General features: G+C 44.1%; 1 protein-coding gene across 1 annotated transcript; it reads left to right on the top strand.

Moving 5' to 3' along the window:
- Positions 1 to 8,515: 8,515 nt before the first annotated feature.
- On the top strand, positions 8,516 to 23,096 carry DLL4 (delta like canonical Notch ligand 4). Its single transcript, XM_073639105.1, has 11 exons — positions 8,516 to 8,800; positions 8,884 to 9,132; positions 10,236 to 10,278; positions 11,993 to 12,259; positions 15,648 to 15,708; positions 15,802 to 15,932; positions 16,040 to 16,209; positions 17,691 to 17,910; positions 18,454 to 19,153; positions 20,482 to 20,590; positions 21,626 to 23,096. Exons 1-11 carry the CDS (start codon positions 8,639 to 8,641, stop codon positions 21,629 to 21,631), a joined length of 2,118 nt encoding a protein of 705 aa, XP_073495206.1. The 5' UTR covers positions 8,516 to 8,638; the 3' UTR covers positions 21,632 to 23,096.
- The last annotated feature ends 643 nt before the right edge of the window (positions 23,097 to 23,739 follow it).

The following is a 23,739-nucleotide window of genomic DNA, read 5'->3' as shown; positions in this document are numbered from 1 at the left end:
CATTCTAAAATGTCACTTCTAAACATCCCGGCGGTTCTGCTCCTACTCTGCAGTGACATTCTAAAATGTCACTTCTAAACATCCCGGCGGTTCCGCTCCTACTCTGCAGTGACCTTCTAAAATGTCACTTCCAAACAACCCCTGCGATCCCGCTCCTACTCTGTAGTGACATTCTAAAATGTCACTTCTAAACATCCCGGCGGTTTAACTCCCACTCTGCAGTGACATTCTAAAATGTCACTTCATGGGAGTGTAGCTTATGGCAATCGTGTAGCTGCGGGAGTGGCTAGCCGGCTGTCAGAGAAGGAAGTGTATAAGCTGGAGTCCCCATAGAGAAGGCAGAGATGGTTTATTACCATCTGTGCCTTCTTGATTGCTGTTTACACAGTGCTAAACAGGTGCTGCGTACACAGTAAATGAAGTGCTGATGGCGCTTCCTCCTCTATACACAGCGGTCATGTAGCTCTGGTAGCGGAGATCCAGCTGTCAGAGAGAGTCAAAGTCCCCATATAGAAGACAGAGATGGTTTATTACCGCCTGTGCCTTCTCGATCGCTGTATACACAGCGCTAAACAGGTGTTGTGTACACAGTAAATAAAACGCTGATGGCGCTTTCTCCCCCATACACAGTAGTCATGTGATCACTGTATAAGGGGAGAGAGTAAGAGCTGCTTGGTCATAGGAGACCCAGACAGCTCTGCAATGCAGCCAGGAGGCTGTATTTCCCCTGTAACTGGGACTAATATACCAGCCCCAGTTACAGGGGAAATGAAATGAAAATAAAAATATTTCAATATTGAAATGCCCCCTTTAAAGCTCTTTTATGAACTTATGGGGGCACAATGAGTAAAATAAGTGAAAAATAAATAAAAAATATCAGGTAAAAAAAATTAAAATGTCACTGCCAATCCAAATCAATATATCCAAATAATTGTTATAGATTGAAAGCAGATTTTTAAATATATTTTAGTGGTCCTGTGTGGTCATTAAATTATTGGAAAAACAAACAATTATTTCCCTTTTCTTTCCACTGATATCACCTGATAGCAGAAAAAAAAAGAAAATAGGACAGTGACATAAAAATGAAGCAAAAAAAAGATGCAAAATTTACTTAAATATCTAAGTTAGAAAAAAAAAATGTACAGATCTTTAAACCGCATGTACAAAAAAAACACCTGAGAATGTGAAAATGTGCCTGGCAGTGATCTCAATGATCCACATCTATTGTTAAAATAATTTATTGTGCAACATTGACCATTTTTAGCCTGCAACAAAGGGCACAAATAATCTTAGCGTTGGAGAAAAAAAAATTGTTCCAAGCAATAACAAGGAGGTGGTTCCCTATTACATTGAGGCTGTTGTTTGGCGCAGGTAAATCAATAGCTTTAGTGCTTTATGAGCTATGGGAGAGATAGTAAGCAAGCAAGAGCTCATTACCATACAGCTGAAGCTTTATCTGCCCAAACTACCTCCCCCTCCCCCATTTTTACAAGCACATGAAAGGCCCTCTATGTGCCTGGATTTAATGAGAGGCACGCGACTCAACAATAAGTCCATATTGCAATCAGCCAGGAGTTTTTACTGGCACACGCCACTCTAAGCCAGAAGCCTGCCTGTATCCGCCTTATTAATGTAAACTGATAACCAAGTCACAAAGTCCAGGCAGGATAATGCTTGTCTTCAGAGCTTAGGAAATATATGAACAGATACATAGATTAAGAAAAAAAGAAAACTAACCAGCACCTCCTAACAGAATGTAAGTGTAAACAGGCGCAAGCTGCTGTCACTGTACTAAATACATATCATAAAGTGCAGCAGACACTGTGCGCGCCAAGACATATGGAAACTGCATTACTGCTATATAGAATATACTTAGAAAATTGATTGTAACTTGTGCTGGATCCTTAGATCCTACCTGCCCTTTAAATCTTACATCTGCTAGGAAAGATTAGGGTTCCATCAAAAAAGGTCCACCTCGTAGTGGCTGGTAGGCACACAAAAATTGGCCAATTTATGTACTAAGTACCTGGATTTTAGAAATATATTCTATATGTCAGTAACACAGTCCACATTTCATATGTTTGCATACAGCTTGGTGCGCACAGTGTCTGCTGCACTTTTTGATATATGTTTACTACAGTGACAGCAGCTTGCACCTGTTCACACTTACTACACTCTGTTGGGAGATGCTGGTCATTTTTGTAGTTATACTATTGGGGTAGTGACTACCTCTTTAGGCTACGTTCACATAGCGTTTTACCCTATGTTCAATGGCTCCTTCGGTGCTTAGATCAGAACCCCTGCAAAATGGGATTCAGGTATATGGACTGACAGGGCTATTGACAGTAATGACACAGAGTCAGTGTGCTGCTCTTTCGTACATCAGTTTCGGCCATATTGGAGGCGGTCACCAAGATGTAGTGACTGTAATCCGAGTTTAAGCAGTTTTTCTCAGATGAGATGAAAAAAATGTTTTCCCAGGTTCGTCTATCGATCAGTCAATGAAAAACGGTCAGCATACGGATGGCATCCGAGTGACGTCTGATTTTTTTTTTATGGACCTATGGTCTTATATAGGACAAGTCTCCCGTGATTTTGCACAAACCGCCCGGTCCGACAAAAAAAATCAGACACTTATCTGTCCTTTGTAGATTTTTTGCCAAGAAAAAGCACACCTGATTGGAAAGGTTAGGGTCCCATAAAGAAAGATACGCCTTGTAGTGGCTGGTGGGCACACACAAAATGCCTAACTTATGCATAGAGCACCTTTTAATAGCAATAAATAGAGAAATAAATCAAACTAGGAGCAGGTGCAGACAACCGTTTTCCCTCCATCCGAGAAAATGGGTCCAATTATTCTGATCGGAGTGCGATTGATGGTGGAAACAAAAAAAAAGTTTCTCTACCTTCTCCAACATGTCAGTCTGTGAAATGCGGATGCACTCATATGCCATCCGAGTGCAGTCTGATTATTTTCATAGACACATAGAGTTGAATGGGCGAGGTCCATCCAATTATCGGAGGAAAATTGTGCCTGCTGCAGTTTTTTTTCCTGGGGCCACTTGGTCCGAGGCAAAAATTGGAGATGTGCACGACCCCATAGAATAACATGTGTACAAATGCTATCCGTTAAAACTACAGATAGCACTTATCCAATTAAAACGGACGACTGCACCTGCCGTAAGGCTAAGTTTTCACTACGAGTATTTGGTGAGTTTTTGATGTTGAGCAGCATTTCTGCGCGGCTGCGCCAATTAACTAAATTGGATTACTTGTGACGCGTCCCCTAGGACCGTGGGGTACTGGCCACCGAGTTGGTCGGTTCCTTGGGATTGTCACCGGGGGGGACCCGGTCTGGGGCCCTAGGCGGTCAATAAAAAGGACAGTTTATTTAGGGGAAAAGTTTTGTGACGCCACCAGTGGAATGCGGCTATAGGTGGCCGCTGCTGCTGAAAGAGACCGCTGGGGCCATTGGTGATGCAGCTGGGATGGATTTACTCCCCACTGGTAGAGCGGGGCCCCAGGGCTACCGGTATGGTTCATGTAGGGGATTGTGGATGTTGGGGTGCAGGACTGAGGGTGCAGATAATGACCAGACGACACAGGAATGGCGGTTTCCTCTACTTTTACTTGATGTTTGATGGTGCAGACCGGGGCACTGGTAACAGAAGGTAATGGAGATCCGGGCGGCCTAGAAGCAATTTGGGATCCATCTCACCAGGTGGGGTTGTAGGCCTTCCTTCTGCGCTGTCCTCTTTGGCCCTGCTGCCTAAAGCTATGCTGCGGCCCTCTTTCCTGAGTGATCGTTAAATCCTAGTCCGTATGACAGGCAGCTCGAGCCTTTTACAGGTGTCGCTCCTTCATGGCGGCGCCGGGCTCTAGTATGCTGCTGAGCCGCCGGGCGTTTGGTGGGGCCAGGAGACCTGCAGTCTCCTGCCCTCCAGATTTAGCTGCCGGGACTTCAGTACCCGAGCAACCATGGGCTCCGGTGTCTGGTTTCTGGCGCTTTTCTCTGGGGCGAGCTTGGTCACAGCTCCCCTCCCCAGGTACTCCCTCGTCTTTCTCTCTCTCTGCTCCGTCCCTAACTGACTTTTCTCACTCCAACTGACGTTTCTAACCCCCGCCTCCGGGCTCCAATTTAAAGGGGAAGCTCCCCTTAAACCGGGTTAGAGCTCCCCCTTCTGCTCTGGAGCCAGGAAAAGTGTTGGATGCTGGTGTTACCTGATAAGGAGACTCCTCCTTGCTTCCAGGCATGGCATCACCCCCTGTGAGGGAGGCAATGCCAATGTGGCAACCGGACTCCTGGAGTGCCACATTTGCGTTTTTTATTGCATTTTTATCTTTTTCTTCTGCGGTTTTTATCGTCTTCACATGTCCGTGATTTTTCACAGACCGAGCAGTCCGTTCAAAATTATGGAGACGTCCAATAATGATCTGACTGTCAGATAAAAATGGCCATGGAAGTCTATGGGTCCATGAAAAAAATCAGACCGCACTCGGATGCCATCCAAGTGCAGTCCGATTTTCATGGACTATTAGATAGGAGAAGGTGAAGAAACTTTTTTTTATGTACAAGAGAAACTGATAAAATTCTGATGGCGCTGACAGAAATCACTGATGAAACGAGGTCAGTTTTTCTATTACATGAAAAAGCCGACATGTGAATAAGCCTTTAATTCCCATTCAGACGTCATTTTTCTCGCACGAGTTCTATCCATGTTATTGCTCTGTCACTTTGGTTGTGTTCACATTGAGGTATATTCAGGAGTTTTTTTTGAGCAGAAACTCCAAAATCCTCCTCAAAAACTGTTGGCAAAACAATTCATTTCTATGTTAAATGCGCTTTGAGGTTCATATGAGGATTTTATTTTTTACTTTTTTTTTTTTCCAGCAGAGACAAACCTCCTGGGAGGGGGAAGTACATGTCACTTCTGAAGGATCCCGGAGGAAAATTTTCCAAATTAGGCACTTAGGCTGCAAAAAAACCTCTGCATGATAAAAACTCTTCAAAATCCTTTAAGGAAAAGAAAAACTCCTCAAAAAGCTCTCCAAAAAAAAGAAAGTGATTTCTACTTCAAGTTTTTTGAGGAGTTTCTAGGAACTTTGAGGTTTTAATGCGTACGTGGGAGAATTTCTGCTCCAAAAACTCAGCAAAAAAAAACTCAGTGTGAACACACCCCAAAGCCAAAGTCAGAAGTATAACGTTCCAAGTGCGGAGTACGATGCCATCATCCCTTCGCTACAGGCCCTTTTATACAAGCCAATAAACATCTGGTGTAGACATGCCGGCAATCACCGGGCGAGAGAACAAAACGCTTCTTCGTCAGGTGGCTGGACTTTTATGCAGAGAAATCATACTTCTCGACATTGCTCGTCAGCGAGTAAGCGAGAGCCGAAACCGAAACTTAGTCGACCTGCGCTTGTTATTGGCCTGAAATCGGCCATTACTGTAGGGACGATCGTCAATCCTCATATAATTTGCTGTTAATGGTCGCTCCATGCAAATGAAGCCAAGTTAGTGACTTGCACCTTTCATTGGCGGGCTTTGTGGTGTAAAATTACCTCACAATCAGCCACGGGGGCTGTGTGGCCCCTCAGACCATATTATCTGTCTGTCAGGGGCAACAAAACTCTCAGACCGAGGCTTGTCCTGGGGAAAAGACAGATGAAGGGATGTGTCCTATACACAAAGTAATGGGGGTCTCGCTGGGGAACCTGAGGTAAATGTCAGGACATATCAGGAGATGTGTCCTATATATGAAGTTACGGGGGTCTCTCTGGGGAACCTGAGGTAAATGTCAGGACATATCAGGAGATGTGTCCTATATATGAAGTTACGGGGGTCTCTCTGGGGAACCTGAGGTAAATGTCAGGACATATCAGGAGATGTGTCCTATATATGAAGTTACGGGGGTCTCTCTGGGGAACCTGAGGTAAATGTCAGGACATATCAGGAGATGTGTCCTATATATGAAGTTACGGGGGTCTCTCTGGGGAACCTGAGGTAAATGTCAGGACATATCAGGAGATGTGTCCTATATATGAAGTTACGGGGGTCTCTCTGGGGAACCTGAGGTAAATGTCAGGACATATCAGGAGATGTGTCCTATATATGAAGTTACGGGGGTCTCTCTGGGGAACCTGAGTTAAATGTCAGGACATATCAGGAGATGTGTCCTATATATGAAGTTACGGGGGTCTCTCTGGGGAACCTGAGGTAAATGTCAGGACATATCAGGAGATGTGTCCTATATATGAAGTTACGGGGGTCTCTCTGGGGAACCTGAGGTAAATGTCAGGACATATCAGGAGATGTGTCCTATATATAACGTTACGGGGGTCTCTCTGGGGAACCTGAGGTAAATGTCAGGACATATCAGGAGATGTGTCCTATATATGACGTTACGGGGGTCTCTCTGGGGAACCTGAGGTAAATGTCAGGACATATCAGGAGATGTGTCCTATATATGACGTTACGGGGGTCTCTCTGGGGAACCTGAGGTAAATGTCAGGACATATCAGGAGATGTGTCCTATATATGACGTTACGGGGGTCTCTCTGGGGAACCTGAGGTAAATGTCAGGACATATCAGGAGATGTGTCCTATATATGACGTTACGGGGGTCTCTCTGGGGAACCTGAGGTAAATGTCAGGACATATGAGGAGATGTGTCCTATATATGAAGTTATGGGGGTCTCTCTGGGGAACCTGAGGTAAATGTCAGGACATATGAGATGTGTCCTATATATGACGTTACGGGGGTCTCTCTGGGGAACCTGAGGTAAATGTCAGGACATATCAGGAGATGTGTCCTATATATGACGTTACGGGGGTCTCTCTGGGGAACCTGAGGTAAATGTCAGGACATATCAGGAGATGTGTCCTATATATGACGTTACGGGGGTCTCTCTGGGGAACCTGAGGTAAATGTCAGGACATATCAGGAGATGTGTCCTGCACATGAAGTAACGGGGGGGTCTCTCTGGGGCAAAAGATAGATGAGGGGATGTGTCCTATACATGAAATAAAGAGGGTCTCTCTGGGGGACCTGAGGTAAATTTCAGGACAGATGAGTGGACGTGTCCTATACACGAATTAACAGGGGTCTCTCTGGGGAACCTGAGGTAAATTTCAGGACATATGAGATGAATCCTGCACATGAGGTAACGGGGGTCTCTCTGGGGGAAAAGATAGATGAGGGGACATGTCCTATACATGAAGTAATGGGGCCCCCCTAGGGGTAAACACAGATGAGGGGACATGTCCTATACATGAAGTAATGGGGTCTCCCAAGGGGAAAAGGTAGACGAGGGGACTTGTCCCATACATAAAGTAACGGGGGCCCTCTGAGGGACCTGAGGTTAATGTCAGGATGGAAGAGGTGATGAGTCCTGCACAAAGAGTAATGAGGTCTCTCTGGGTGACTTGAGGTAAATGTCAGGATGGATGAAGGGATGTGTCCTGCACATGAAACAATGGGGGTCTCTCTGGGGGCCCTGAGGTCTCAGGATGGATGAGGGGCAGTGTCCTATATTGGGGTCTCTCTGAGGGACAGTGTCCTGTATTGTTGTCTCTCTGAGGGACAGATGAGGGGCAATGTCCTGTATTGGGGTCTCTCTCTGGGACAGATGAGGGGCAGTGTCCTGTAGTGGGGTCTCTCTGTACGACAGATGAGGGGCAGTGTCCTGAATTGGGGTCTCTCTCTGGGGCAGATGAGGGGCAATGTCCTGTATTGGGGTCTCTCTGTGGAACAGATGAGGAGCTGACCTGTATTGGGGTCTCTCTGAGGGACAGATGAGGGGCTGTGTCCTGTATTGGGGTCTCTCTGTGGGACAGATGAGGGTTTGTCCTGTATTGGGGGGTCTCTCTGTGGGGCAGATGAGGGGCTGTCCTGTATTGGGGTCTCTCTGTGAAGCAGATGAGGGGCTGCCCTGTATTGGGGTCTCTCTGTGGGACAGATGAGGGGCTGTCCTGTATTGGGGGTCTCTCTGTGGGGCTGTCCTGTATTGGGGTCTCTCTGTGGGAAAGATGAGGGGCTGTGTCCTGTATTGGGGTCTGCCTGTGGGACAGATGAGGGGCTGTCCTGTATTGGGGTCTCTCTGTGGGAAAGATGAGGGGCTGTGTCCTGTATTGGGGTCTGTCTGTGGGACAGATGAGGGGCTGTCCTGTATTGGGGTCTCTCTGTGGGACAGATGAGGGGCTGTGTCCTGTATTGGGGTCTCTCTGTGGGACAGATGAGGGTTTGTCCTGTATTGGGGGGTCTCTCTGTGGGGCAGATGAGGGGCTGTCCTGTATTGGGGTCTCTCTGTGAAGCAGATGAGGGGCTGTCCTGTATTGGGGTCTCTCTGTGGAACAGATGAGGGGCTGTCCTGTATTGGGGTCTCTCTGTGGGACAGATGAGGGGCTGTGAGCCGCGGTCAGTGCGAGCGCAGCCGTGTGTCAGGGGGCGGGGCTCAGTGACAGATGGAACGAGCCGCCGTATATAAGAGGCTCCGGGAGAGCGAAGCTTCAGTTCCCCAACCAATACATTGATAGGCGGCCGCACGGTCCGGGACCGGCTCTATCGCGTCAGACGACATCACTGGGACTGGATTTATTGGCGGGAGTTGCCGGCACTGTGTGGATAGCACCTGTTACATGACTTTGGAGCTGCTGTTCTGTGAGGAGTCCCGGCATTTCCAGCGCTGCAGTATAAGGAGCTGTACCTGTCCGCCGCCTGCACATCCCGGGAGGGTGATTATGAAGATGCCGCACACCCTTGTTTGGGGCTTGACGCTACTGTCGCTCGGTTTGCAGCAGGTAATTGGAGCCGATCTCTAGCGTCTTCCTAGGTCGTATCGTGTTGCACCGATCTGATCGCTCGGCTCTTGTGTTTCTCTCAGGTCGGCGGCTCCGGGGTCTTTCAGCTGCGACTGGACGCATTTGTAAATAGCAACGGGACGTTGGCGGATGGGGGGTCGTGTGTACCGGACTGCCGGACCTTCTTCAAGATCTGCCTGAAGCATTACCAGACCGTGGTGTCCCCGGGGCCCTGCACGTTCGGCAGCGTCGTCACCCCGGTGCTGGAGACCGGCGCCTTCATAGACGGGCTGTCCGCTCCCATCAGCCTGCAGTTCAACTTCACCTGGCCGGTAAGGAGGGGCAGGGAGCCCCCCTACATGCACCTGTGAGGATGCAGAGACCACACCACACCCATACACCTGTGTGAGGAGGGAGGCAGGGACCCCTGTGTAAGGATGTATGTCCTTGCTGGTAAGGACGAGGGACCTGCCCCCCCCTGCATCTGGAGTCAGGGACCCCCATGTGCTAGGTGCTATATGTCCTGGCTGGTAAGGAGGCAGGGACCCCCTAAGAATCCATCTCTTGGTGGACACACAGGAGCCCCCTGTGCAGTGCCATAGTGCAGGGTTCCCCAACTCCAGTCCTCAAGGCCCACCAACAGGTCATGTTTTCAGGATTTCCTTAGTATTACACAGGTGATAATTACATCACCTGCACAGGCAATAATTCCATCACCTGTGCAATACTAAGGAAATCCTGAAAACATGATCTATTGGTGGGCCTTGAGGACTGGAGTTGGGGAACCCTGCCATAGTGTGTGTGGTAGAAGGTTCTTGCTGCTCTGGCAGTGGGGCCCCTTCCACGTTGGGCCGCTGTGTGCTCCCCTGTATCTATACATCCCTGCAGGTCAGAGGTTGGCCCTTTCCCCAAAAGTGGCCTTACAATAGTGGCCTCCTGCCTGTGGTCCTGGTGTCTCCTCCTCAGTCTCCAGTGTAAACACACAGGGTGGTGTTTATAGGTAAATAGTTGGTATTTCCATAACACCGGCCTGATCCCCAGTGCTTTACAGTCAGGGAAAGTGTCTACTCCTTGGCTCTAGTGCCTGCGCTCACTGGCCATACAGGGGCAGCGACCCTCAGAGCTTACACTCTACCCACAGCTCCTCTACAATGTTATTGTGCATCCCTCACCACAGTCCGCTCCTGGTCTCTGCTGCTAGTAGACAACATCCCCTGACCCCCGCCATCTTCACTGAAAACAAACCAGAGGGCTTGCTTTAATTGAGATGTAAGCGGTAATACTATCTGCAATTAGATTAATTAAACTGTACAGGCGGCTGTTAATTAACAGAAGCCTTTTGTATATTCTTGTTCACATGATGACCACTTTTATGCTTCAGCTTAGTTTTCCTTTGTTGGGTTTATTAACTTTTGTTTTTATTTCTTCTCTTTAGAAAACCTTCTCTCTGATTGTTGAAGCATTTCATAAACCTACAGGTAAATAATATGATGGAGCACTAGAGGGCGCCGGTGTCTCGGCGCTCCCATAGGGTTAGGTGCCGCTATACTTTCCTATTTATAAGGGACCTCAGTAGTTAACCTTGCCCTTAACTTAAATTCCCATTTCTACATTCAAAACAAGCTGCTGTTGGAGAGATGTATTTTTTTTTTCATGGCCTTACGTACCTAATCTCCAAAACAATTGCACTTCCTCCAGTTTATTTTTGGCGTGGGAAAGAAGTCCACTCTTTGGTGAGAAAACCAGAAGTCTGCCAAATTGTCCTGACTGCCTTTTCCTGTATTTTACACCTTTTTTTAAATTCCGCCCTTTGGAAAAGAAATAATGGCTTTTGGATGTTTTGCTGACATAGAGGAAGAGAATATTTCAACAAAACAATTCTCACATTGAAACCTTTCTCGAGGAAACAGACTTGGGCTCTCGCTCACCTTGGAGAACATTAGACTTTTTTGTATGAATTTTTTTTGTAAAAAAACAAAAGTTGTACTTTTTTTGCAAGAACACAAGACAATATTTATCAAAATAGTTCTACAAATTTAACTTTCCATTTTGTGAAATGGTTCTTAGAGTATCAATTGTTCAATTTATTTTTTTATTAATCAATTGTGAGCATAGGATATATTACAAAAGCTTCCTATTTTTATCTGAGAAATCTACTTTCTCTCCCTGGACTGGTCATTCATTCTCAATTCACAGCTAAAATCTGTCTTCAGTGACTAAAGTTTTTTTTTTTCTATTTTTCCATTACTGAGATAAAAACATCAACTATCATCTCTTAAAATTCTATGGATGAAGGTGCTAGAGACAGATGGCGCTCATAAAGCTCTATGGAGAGAGGGAAGGAGGAGCTAGAGGCACAGTGCTCATAAAGGTCTATGGAAAGGAGAAGGAGGAGCTAGAGGCACAGTGCTCATAAAGGTCTATGGAAAGGGGAAGGAGGAGCTAGAGGCACAGTGCTCATAAAGGTCTATGGAAAGGGGAAGGAGGAGCTAAAGACAGATGGTGCTCATAAAGCTCTATGGAGAGGGGGGGTGGGGGGGACTAGCTAGAGGCAGAGAAATTGTACTGCACGTTCTTCCAGAGCATCAATCCTCAATAGGAGATGACTGTGCTCATCTCGTAAAGTTTTATGGAGAACTGTCATCTCCTACCGAGGATTGTCTGTACTGCAAGTTCTCCTCCTGGAATGTCAGTTACAATGTCTGTACCTGCCTCTCCTCATTCTCCCTCCCCATTCCATAGAATTTTATAGGTGCCAGCTGTCATTTTCTATAGAGAACTGTGAATTGTTTCAGGTGAACTTGCAGCAAAATGTTTGCTTCTAGTTCCTTCCCCTCCATAGACACTTATAGGAATCAACTGTCCTCTCCTCCTATCTCTGTAATATAAAATCAGATTTTACCCCTGAATTGAGAATTATCAGTTTAAGAGGAGAAAGTATAAGAGAAATCTGATTCGAGAGATTAGTTTCTTATATTCACGTATGTTATTTATGAGATACATTAAAATGATGATTACTCTAACAATGGGTAGATTTTTCTCGTTATTTTAAGCTCAATATACTGGAAATGGTGTTGTGAAATGGGCGCCTGTGAAAAGCCCAGTGTAAAGTCAGGCTGTCAGACTTCCTATATGCTGCGCGTGCTTCTCTGAAATCCATCTGCTAAGAGGCCTGCTTCTGTTTTCCCACAGGGGCTAATCAGAGGGAAGTTTTGGTGAGCGACTTTGTAATCCAGAAAACCCTTAATGTTGGAGAAGCTTGGTCCAGTGATCTGAAGATGGGGAAACTCAATACCCAGCTGAAATATTCCTACAGAGTGGTGTGCAGCGAGCACTACTACGGGGAGAGCTGTTCTCGGCTGTGCAAGCCTCGCGACGACCGCTTCGGACACTACGTGTGTGAATCTGACGGCAGCATTTCATGTCTGAAAGGATGGAAAGGAGAATACTGCTCCAAACGTAAGGCTCAGGAACATGTCTACTGACACCGCACCGGCATGTAGAGCAGGGCAGCGCTGGTGGGACACTGGGATTGTCAGACTGGAAGTCACTCACCTCCAGTAATCTTATAGATTCACCCTTTAATTGCTGAATAATGTATCTGTGCTCAGAGAAGCCTTATGCTCCACCTGTTCTTGCTCCAAAGTCCAATTTGCCACAGACAATTTAGCATCCTTTATGCCCTCGAACACCTGCCAACACTGGAAGCTTGTCATTAGTCCCATGATAAATCTCCAATCTGTAGCTCATTCATCTGTTCATTACCCGAAAAAGAAATGAAAGGGTCTAGAAATCAGGATGGTTTGTGTAATGCCGCATTCTGCCCCGGGTTCTGCTATTCAGACTAATGAGTCCCCATTAACCTAATGAACCACTCACTTCTACAGTTTAATATCCATGATCTTATGTGCTCATATGATATGGAAACTGGGAGAATTGAGAGGACACAGTGGCTGAATATCTTAATGGTGCACAGAGGTTTAAGGCATATTAGCCAAGATCACTTACCACGTTCATTCCTACATAAACTCTTTACTCTGGCTGTTTGTTTTTTTTATAGTATTTGATTTTTGTGCATCTTTTTCATGCACTTTTCTTACAACAAATGATTTAACTACATCATGCAGTGTTGACTTATGACCAATATCTGTCTGCGCAATTTTATTTTTTGCAGGCAATTTTGAAACTTATGAAAGCACCATGAAGATTTTTTTTTTTTTTTTTAAATTATATAGATTATAATTTTATTTTTTTTATTCTTTCTAAATAAACCTGCAGTGTATTTTTCCCATATGGATGTGGCTTCAGTGATCTGCCTGTGCTTCCAGAACAACATATGATAATAGGCCCTGGCGAGTTTTACTAGCAACAAACATGTTTTTTGTCAAAACATAGGAGTGGGGTGTAATGACTGCAGGATCGCTTCCTTCGTGCCCAGTGCCAGGTGCTTACTACTGTATCCCTTCAAACAGTTTGCACTTTGTTTGTGGGACTGGTCATGTGGGGTTAACGCAATCCATTGTGGAGGGGAAAAGCAGTTTATTCCTCCATGGAGGCTGCTAGCAATAAAGTTATTGTTTGTGTACTAGCACCTATATTTATATATGGCATTTTACTCCTTTAACCCCATAACGATCTGACTCTGGCCATAACCTTCTTTTATGTATTTATTTTGTTTTTGTAAATTCTTTTAAAAGTTTAGGCTACAACAAAAGGAAGACTTCTTTTTTTTTTTTTTTTTGTTGTACGTAAAGCATTCCGAGGCTTCCTCCGAGTTCTGTTCTCTTACACGTAATCTCAGGGAACAAACAGGAAGCGGACACAGGACATTTAATTTACTCCGCATATCGCCCACATAATAAAGTGGCTTTAGAGCCGTAAGCAGATGACACGGTGCCGCCCCAATGACACTAGTAATAATGTGACCAATTTGACTAGCGTGCTCTGCAACATGGCCCCATTCAATAATGATAGAGTGATGGTTCAGAAGTGTCTGCAAAAAAAAAAAACAATCGCCGCATTGTGTAACATATTATACAATCTCTTGTCCACGTTTGTAGTTTTTTTTTTTTTTCTTGCAATTTAAGCAAAAAGTTTTGCACAATGTTTATTTCCCTGCACCTTTAATATTGATGTATCTCAACTGACTGGAGATCAGAAAGACTAGGGATGAGCGAGCAGGCTCAAATACTGAGCCTGCAAGCTCAGGTAGCCCAGGCCACATGTATCGTGGCTGATAAACTGCCGCTAAACATGCAGAGAATGCTCTTCTATCCAAACCTGAGCACACTCTGATAACTATCAGAGCATGCTCACTCAGCCCTAAAAAAAAAAAAAAAAAAAAAAATACAGATGAAAGATTTACCATCTCCTCAGGGCAGGCTTACTGACAGATTCTCAATGAACTCATTCTGCAGCTAGTAACGGGCCGACTGGTGGAGGCGAAACTTAATGAAATCCAATTGAAAAAAAAAATGTTTTTTTAGCCCCAATTACATGCTCTTAAGTAAAATGAAAAAGTGGGTGACCCCCTTAACTCTGTCAGGCAGACTACCCCCATAAGTGTGGCCATGTTGCTTTACAGTGCCAGGTTTAGGTGACTCTCCATTCTGCAGTATTTCTTATCTCTCATTAGTCTTTATTTTAGGCTGTGCTGCTTCTTTTCCAACTCTGGGGTTTCTCCCTAAAATTGACTACAGAATTGTATGTTTTGGAGAAGGATTTTGAGCGGGAAGTTTCTTTTGGGGCATTTCCTAGAACTTGTTTTAAAACACAGGAATTGTGCAGCGCGTTTCATGTTGCTTTTTGATGGTTTTGACAATTGGGTATACTACAACTAGAATAACAGAGAAAACCCTATTCCAGCTGTTGCTTGTGAAAGCCTAGTGGTGCAGCAGGGAATATGAACGATTTGAATGTCGTTCCCTTCTCCATGGATGTGTGCGGTGCGCTTGTGGCGCTCAGGGGTCAAGTGTAATGTCGCCCGGCCGGGTGACTTGTGCTGCGCGGCACGCGTTGTTATTGTTATCCTTGGCATTAGGGAACAGCTGGAGGGAGGGAAGCGGCCACAACGGGAGCAGCTGTTATCTCCCTGAGGCTGGGGATGAGGGCGGTCGGGCTGTTGTTCGGAGTCACCCAGGCATTAAACGAGGTCCTTGTAAGCAGCAAAATCTGTGTCCCACACGGGGGGGGGGGGGTTGGGGCTTAACAACAAGGGCGGCAATGAACTGTCTGCTCCTCTGGTGTGACAGCCTGGAGCTCGGGTGTACGGTGAGAGGACTGGTGTGGGTCCTGGGTGTACGTGTCGTAGCGCTGCCTACCAGACACATTGTACTTCTGTATAGGAAACCAGAAAATCTAACTTTTTCCAGATCTGCCCTCTATATAAAGCTTATCTTATGAAATTGTAGTAATTGGTTAGATAATCAGTCTCTTGCTTATTCACCCTTTTGCTTTCAGGCCCAAATAAAAAAAAAAAAAAAAAAAAATCTGTTAAATCTTTCACTTTCCATAAAACTGGACCACCATGGGTTAGGGCTATGTGATGGACAACAAGTCCCAGCTAGATAACATAAAGGGATAAAGAGAAAAAAATGTCAGACTGGTTAGATGCAAGTAATATGGGGGCATAATTGTGACATCCAACAGGGTTAGATATGCTGTGGGTTGTTAACTCAGTGCGTAGTGCCTAACCTTAGACACCAATTGTCTACCTACTTCTGCGCCCATTCTGGTACAATAAACGTGATATGCCTTCAGCACAGTGTAATGTGAGGAGCTGAGATATATATTCTATGATGGATGACATCCGGACACTAACCATGGCCAATATTGTATATTTCCACAGCAATCTGTCTGGATGGGTGCAGTGAGCTGAATGGCTTCTGTAACAGCCCCGGGGAGTGCTCGTGAGTATTTATATTAAATATATATATTTTAGAGAATTGTCTTTTATTTCTTGTGCATTATTATATCCTTATTGTCTAAATTTGCCATTTTAGTTGCCGTCCCGGCTGGCAGGGTCGTTACTGCAACGAGTGCATTCCTCATAATGGATGTCGGCACGGCACATGCCAAACCCCCTGGCAGTGCACCTGTGATGAAGGCTGGGGAGGCCTTTTCTGCGATCAGGGTGAGCATGCTTGACTGACCCTTGTGCCGGATTATCGAGATTCGCCCTTTTCTCCTAAGACTTTATAAATCTGATGTGAATATTCATTTGATTGACATTCTTTACAGATCTGAACTATTGCACTCACCATAAACCCTGCAAAAATGGAGCCACTTGTATGAACACCGGTCAGGGTAGTTACACGTGTTCTTGCCGACCTGGATACACTGGAGTCAATTGTGACGAGAAGATCAACGAATGCGACAGCAATCCTTGCCGAAATGGTGGTAGCTGCACGGTAAGTGTGTGGGGAGGGGGGGGATCTAAATTGGCGTACTTGGATATTTATACAGGGGCAAACATGCCATTAGTGCAGCTGTACAGGGACTCAAAAAGGAAGGGGTCCACATCTATCCACCTCTGGTTCATTTTGTACATTATGATGAGATTTTGGACTGCAAAAGGCCCATGTACTGATCATTCTGCATACATCCGTAGCAAATATTACAAGCCTATGTTTCCAGCCATCACTCTGAAGGATGGTTGTGCTCCTGTCAAGGGATGGGGTCCTACGTATAAAAGTATATGAAGACCGACACTCACGCAAGGTGCAATTAACTCTTGTCTTTATTCCATTGAAACTTCAAAAAAAAATAAAGCTTCAGGACAGAAACCAAAATGTGTCGTATGCATTAATGTATTGGAAGTTTCAATGGAGTAAAGTAAAGAGTCAATTATAACTTGTGAGTGCCAGTCTTCATTTATCAAGTATTACAAATGACTAAAAGAGTAGCCTCCATTCCTCTACACCAAATCTAGTGATGGGTAGTAGGGGGGTGGTAAGGTCTAAGCAGTCTCTGGCTCTCTTCTGGACTTGTGACACCCTATCCAGTTTTGGGAATGTGACCTTCACCTTGTTTAACTGAGACCTGACAGAAGTGTAACCTCTCCGTAATCCTCCACCTAAGGCCTGGTCCTGGCAGCAGTGATTATTTCTTCAGACTCCTACATTTGTATTGGCAAGTTTGATCTGTGACTCATCAATTTGGACCTGTTTTTTGCTCTTTGGTGCAGGGACAGTCTGCAAAAAGATATGTGAACATAGAGTATAATAGACTATAATGTGCACATTCTGCGTGACCCCCAAGACCTCAGTCAGATGTGTCACGTACATGGGTCAGTGCATCCGTGCGCTGTCCATGACTTTCAATCTGTCCCATTTATAACACTGCAGAGTAGATTCCCTATTTATTTTTTAACACTGAATAGTCTATTTAAAGTTTTTTGTTTTTTTTCCGAATGCCTGAAACTCCACGTTGCTGCAAAAATATTCTCCATTTACTGCCAAAACAATACAGTAGATTTGTATTTCTTACATTCCAGGCATGACTTCTACAAGAGCCCACAATGTTATTTTCTGATCTGTACCTTGTACATATCTGACATTTGCAACATGTCAGCATACAGGTGGCTATACTAAGGTGTACTGTCTTTTGGATGGCCGTTCTTGTCCTTGCACTCTCCCTCGCCTCTTTATTTGGCGTGGTAGCATCAGCTTGTCAAACTAGAATTTCTTTTCTCTTCTGCTTGCACTATCAACATCTTCCAGTGTAATGTACAGGTAAATCGAGTTTGGCACGGCTTTTATTGTTTATACACCGGAGCTGTGGCCTCACGTCTGTACTCTGATTCATAGCAAACTTTGCCCTGTGCTGACTCCTTATTTGAGCTGCCTGCGTCTTCACATACTTATAAAAACTGTTTGTCTCTTGTTTCTAGGATGGTGAAAGCGGCTACGTCTGCGAATGTCCTCAAGGCTATTATGGAAGCCACTGTGAACACAGTGTATTAAACTGTGCCGATTCCCCATGCTTTAATGGCGGTACATGCAGAGAACGAGAAATGGGCGCCAGTTACGCTTGTCAGTGCCCACTGGGGTATACAGGTTCCAACTGTGAAAAGAAAGTGGACCGATGTATCAACAACCCTTGTCTAAATGGTACGGATTAATGGCCACTCTACTAGTGACCGACCCATAGCGTTTAGTCTCTGCGGAGGCTCCATCACAGATCCTGCAAAAATACTGTCTGTACCAGCCTGGACACTATGATGGACCCCATTATAGTCGGTAGGGTCCATTAGGCACCTCTGGCGTTTTGGCTGCCTTTCCTGCTGCTGTGGCGAGAGGGGAGATGTTTCCAACTCCCATCATTTCTCAGCCGCTACGCGATGGAAATGACCCGATTATGTACCATATTCAGTTAGTACATGGATTTTGTTGCATTTATTCATTATATAATACATGAGATAATTATATATTCCTTATCTTTAACTTTTCATAAACTGCTTGTGCCATTTTGAAGAATTTGAAGTAAAAGCTACAAATATTGCAAGCTGATAAAGTTTGTCTTCATTGTCATGTGCATGAGGCCCATAATATTGACATCCTTGTGTTTTTATATTCTGACAAGTTGTATAACAGGCATCCTGCCGCCATATTTCTCGGCACACCAGTAACCCTGCATGTCAATGTTTCTTACAGGGGGGCAGTGCTACATCCTGCATTACAATCAGTTGTGCCGCTGTCGCATGGGATTTACAGGTCCGACGTGTGCAATCAACATGAACGTCTGTGCAAAGAATCCCTGCTCTAATGGGGGGACCTGCTATGACAATAATGGCGACTTTGGATGTATGTGTTCTCCTGGATTTACCGGGAAGTCGTGCGATCTGAAAATGAATGACGAATGCGCAGTCAATCCGTGCCGGAATGGAGGAACGTGTCATTTTGTGCCTTATGAGAAAAGCACTGTTTGTCTTTGTCCTCACGGTCTGATGGGAAGCCTGTGTGAGTTCCCAGTGGATCGGGACTTTCCTTGGTTGGCGGTCTTCATGGGTGCTGGCATGGTGGGACTCCTGGTTTTACTATGTATGATCTTTGTTATAGTAAGACATTTCCGGCAGAAGCCGATGCAGGACACCAAGGCCATGAATAACTTATCAGACTTTCAGAAAGACAACTTAATCCCAGCTTCACAGCTGAAAAATACCAATAAAAAGAAGGACTTGGAGGTGGACTGTGGGCTGGAGAAATCCAATTACAAGCTCAAAAACTACCCATTAGACTGCAATCTAACGAACGGACTTATCGGAGGGGTCATGAATGGGATGGGAAAAGCTGACAAGTTCCACAATAGTGACAAGTGCTTAGAAGAAGAGAAGTTCCCCCTCCGTCTACACAGGTGAGACTGAATACATGCCAGCCAAGTCTGATGCACGGCCAAGATGGCCTGGTGTCGCTGCTACATTGTTGAAGCCAAAGTCACTGCCTTCCACTTCAGTGTTGCCTTATTTCATTGTAATGCAAGGTTGGTCCGTAAGTGTGAACATTATCCAAGCCATCTAGTTAAACGTGGTCTGACTTCACACTGACCATCCGTGCAGAAGTGAAGGAACGTGTCACCGCGCCCTTGAGAAGGCATTAATTGTCCGGTCTTGTAGCAAGTCTATGTGCGTTTCCAGTCAATTGATTAGGAGTGCAGTATTCCGCGCTGGCACGGTGGGACTCCTGGTTTTATGATGTATGGTCTTTATTTTTGTAAGGTGTTTCCAGCAGGAGCTGATGTAGGATACAAACATTAATGGCTCTTGTGTAAAACAGATCTAATAGTTTCCTATATTAAAATTGCAGTGGAAAAGCAGGGCAGTTCCATAATGGTGCAAAATTTTTAGAACTTGAGACTTGTAGTTCTCCATTGGCGGTGGCTCAGCGTCGCAGGGGGTCTACACTGACTCTGCAGCAGTGGATGTGTGCTGGACTAGTGATGCTCCTATACTTCCCCTTGTGTGATTGCTTTTTTTTTTTGAGGACCTGTTACTTGTTTAAGAGGCCAGTATTTGCAGTTTCATTCTTCTTCCTTCCCTTCGTGTTTTTTTTTTTTTTTTTTTTTTTTTTTTTTTTTTTTTTTTTGGGGCCATACTGTTCCAAAAATGACACTTATTGATTTTTATGGGATTTTGGGGCTTGTCTTTAGGCTGTCCTGCATAATTACCTTATGAGCAACATTCCCTTGCTAAAGACAATAAAATGAGCACTTTAATATAAAAGCCCTTATCTCTTGATCTATTTAGCGGACTTTAAAAATAAAAAATTACTCCCACAGGGCAGGAGGAATAAAACTAGAGCAAAACTTAACCACATTTGTCCTGGTGACAAGTTCAAGTCTTTAGCAAAGATTCCCAAAATGATGTGTATCTGGCTTCATATGAACAATAACATAATGCACAGAGTAGAGATGGCAGCACCATTTCTCTCGACCATGCTAATCTCTGGGCCCATGATCATTCCTGTTTTTTTTTTTTTTTTGTTTTGTTTAGTTTTTTAATCCTAGGTTTTGACTAATCTAACACTCACACCCCATTCACATAAAGTTTGTTAATTTGGGAGCATGCACATTCTCTCTGCAAGTCCTGCTCAGATGAATGAAGCTGTGTGACTTTACCTGTACATTATATAACCTGCAATCCACTCTTTCTTCAGTACTCATGTTTTTGGTTTATTTTATTACAGTGAAAAGCCTCAATGTAGAATATCCACTATATGTTCCCCAAGAGATTCAATGTACCAGTCCATTTATGTGATGGCAGAGGAAAGAAATGAATGTGTGATAGCTACAGAGGTAAGAACATCACGATGATAAGAGGCGATACTATCCCTGTCATGGGTGACTATTGTAATACATGGTCTCTCCACAGATCACAAATTAACCCATGGCTGACTGTACCCAAATCAGTTATTATTTTTATAACTAACGAGTTCTTATTGCACAAAATGTACCTCTTTTATATTAGAGACAAGCAATTGGCATTAAACTTGTTTTTACCAGATAGTCCCAGCTCTTCCGATCTACCAGCTAAGGGGTAAACACCGATCAGTTAAACAGGGCACTTTTATACTTGTTGGAATGAAGCAGAGGTGTGCATGCTCGAACACTGCTCCATTCATTCCCTATTGGCCTACGTTTGGCTTTTTCTAGCAGCCCTGCAGAACATTAATGCAGCTGTGTCCAGACATCCGACCAGAGACCTTTTGTAACAGTCATATAAGTGCACTGTTGAATAAATTCTCCAACCTACTAATCAGTGCTAGTCCCAATCACCTATTTGGTGCAAACAAGTTATCAGCTATTCACTAGACAACTCCTTTGAGAAGGGAATCTGTCAGTAGGTTTTTTGCTATGTAATCTGAGAAAGGGGCTGAGATCCTGATTCCAGTGATGTGTCACTTGCTAGGCTGTGTTGCTGTTTCAATACAATCATTGTTTTATCAGCTGGGGATTATCACTGCAGGACTAGTAGTCTTGTGCTATGCAGTCCTGCTGCTCTATGTAACCACGCCCACACCACTGATTGGTAGCTTTCTGCCAATCAATGATGTGGGCGGGGCTGAGCACTGCTAATTCTGCAGCAGAGATTGTATCAGAATAACAGCATGCAAACCAGCAAGTGACACATCCCTGGAATCAGGCTCTCTGCCACTACATCATGCTGCCCTTAGATTATATACCAAAAACCTGCTGATAGGGGTTTTATTACTGGATAACCATTAAAGGGAATCTGTAAGTGGCTTTAATGTTGGTAACATTAGCTGTTACAGGTGTCTGTAAATTTGGCCATATTGTGCTCACTGTATGTCCATTGGTTCCCTCCTGCAGGTGTAACTTTAATGTTTTCTCAGCGCCACAAGTGGAAGGCATGCCATGTACCTATGTTTACAACCCATGACCGGAGGGGGATTTACGAGCACAAAGAAGAAACTTGCTGCTTTTTGGAGGATCAAATACTCTGAAATGAAGGGTTAGATTGTGGCTTTGCTAGAGATGCAATAGACTTCGATCACTAGCGCTAATGTTTAGACGTTCGATCGGCTGAATGTATCAAAACTGGAAGAAAGAGCAAAGCAAAAAGAAAATGATAGACGTTCTCTTTACAAGGTAGTCTCTTAAAGTGTCCTTTCGATGCCTCACATTCTCTGTGACAATGTGAGCCGCTGACAGCGATGGCGATCATCAGTTCATGCCTTAGGATGGTGGATGGGATTCGTTTGCTACGCAGAATGAACTTCTTTCTATCAAGGTCCTGGTGTTTTGTTTTTAGAAGTGCCTAAAAGTGTCCCGAGTTTTTTTTTTTTTTTTTTTAAGTTGGCTAATCACTGCTTTTTAACGTAATACCTGAACAGTATTAGGCCATTATTTTTATTTTTTTTAACTGTTCACACTCCACATCATGCAACAGAGGTTTTGGGACAGACGGACTGAAAATGAATGTGGACTTTGCTACCAAATCCCTTCCTAGTAAACGCAGCACACTCAAACTTTCTACTAGTCTTCAACCAGCAACTCGTCCAGGCGGCAGGTTAACGCAGCGGGCCGTTCTCCTAATAATTCATTTTGCACTACTGAGATTTGAGAGTTAGGGGAAAAAAAAAAAAAAATTCTAAGTCAGAGGAGAATCTAATTTTGGTATCTTGGTGGTTTTACAGTCACAGTAATTTATACAAAAGCATCAAATGTTCATATTTACAGATGAAAGCGTAAGGTTATTCCATTTTAAGTGCATTCTTTTATATCTATATATAGTGTATGGTGTCCTTCATTGGCATAATGGGGAATTCACATAACTTAAAGGGGTTGTCCACTACTGAATATCCCCCTTTTTCCAATGTCCCTAATGTGCCTAGTAAAAAAAAAAAAAAAAAAAAAAAGCATGCATATCTTCCAGATCTGCGCCTCTTCGAGCCATCACATGACATGTGAGCGCTATACACTTCCATCTGACGGCACTGTAAAGGCTGCAACTCATCAGAGGCTGCTGATGGGCTGCAGCGCTCATATAACCTAAACAATGGCCAAGGAACACAATGCTTGGAGTGGTGCCAGTCCAGGGAATAAGGGCTTGTTCACACAGTGTTTTTCAATGCAGGGGGAATGTAACGTTAGAATAGTGGCAAAGTAAATGATTATATATGGTATATTTCCCTTGCTCTTTTTTGAGCTGTGGTGTTTTTTTCAAACTTCAGCATGTCAATTTCTTTTTACTCAGTCAATTTAATGCATCAAATGCTGCAAAAAAAAAAAAAAAAAAAATCACTATGTGAACATACCCTGAGTTTTTTTTTTTTTTTTTTTTTTTCAAAATCTTCACACATTAGGGACATTGAAGTCAATAACCTTATTAATTCCAGCTCTTTTTCTCAATTACGGGGTTGTTGTTAAACTAGAAGTACAAAGTCATTGGCTGCTCTGAATACAAAGGTGTTTTTATTTTTCACTTAGATATATATTATCAGCTATCAGAATTAAATTATTTTAGTGTTGGATGTGTGTGAGCATATATGTATTAGATATACGCAAAATTCATTTTCATTAATTTCACCTATAAATTGGTGTGTCATATCATAGTGACATTGGACAATTGTGAACCACAAATGTTGAAACTACTGAACTGTGACCATGAAGTTTCCTTTGTCTCTATCTTGTACCTACTATAAACTGCATATTACATGGCCCAGCCTTTAAGAATACTTTAGGCAAAAGACTACCCCTTCAATAAGGGCATGTTCACACCTATCCTCTGTAATGATAGGCTGTGCAGCTCAAAGGGTTATTCCCAGAATCTCATTTTGTTCATCTATCTCCCACTTTGTGCAGCATCACAAATGAATGGAGCAGTCCTATTATCTCTAAACACTATATTTATTAGCAGCACTTGTATCTCAGTGCCTCAGATCCCTACCCACTCTCCTGTACGTTCCTGTCAAGCCCTGCCT

The sequence above is a fragment of the Phyllobates terribilis genome, unplaced genomic scaffold, assembly GCF_046119375.1.
Source record: "Phyllobates terribilis strain yellow unplaced genomic scaffold, ASM4611937v1 Scaffold_7__3_contigs__length_470593459, whole genome shotgun sequence".
Lineage (NCBI taxonomy): Eukaryota > Metazoa > Chordata > Amphibia > Anura > Dendrobatidae > Phyllobates > Phyllobates terribilis.
Note: the sequence above shows the minus strand (reverse complement) of the source record. Positions and strands in the feature narration are given on the sequence as shown.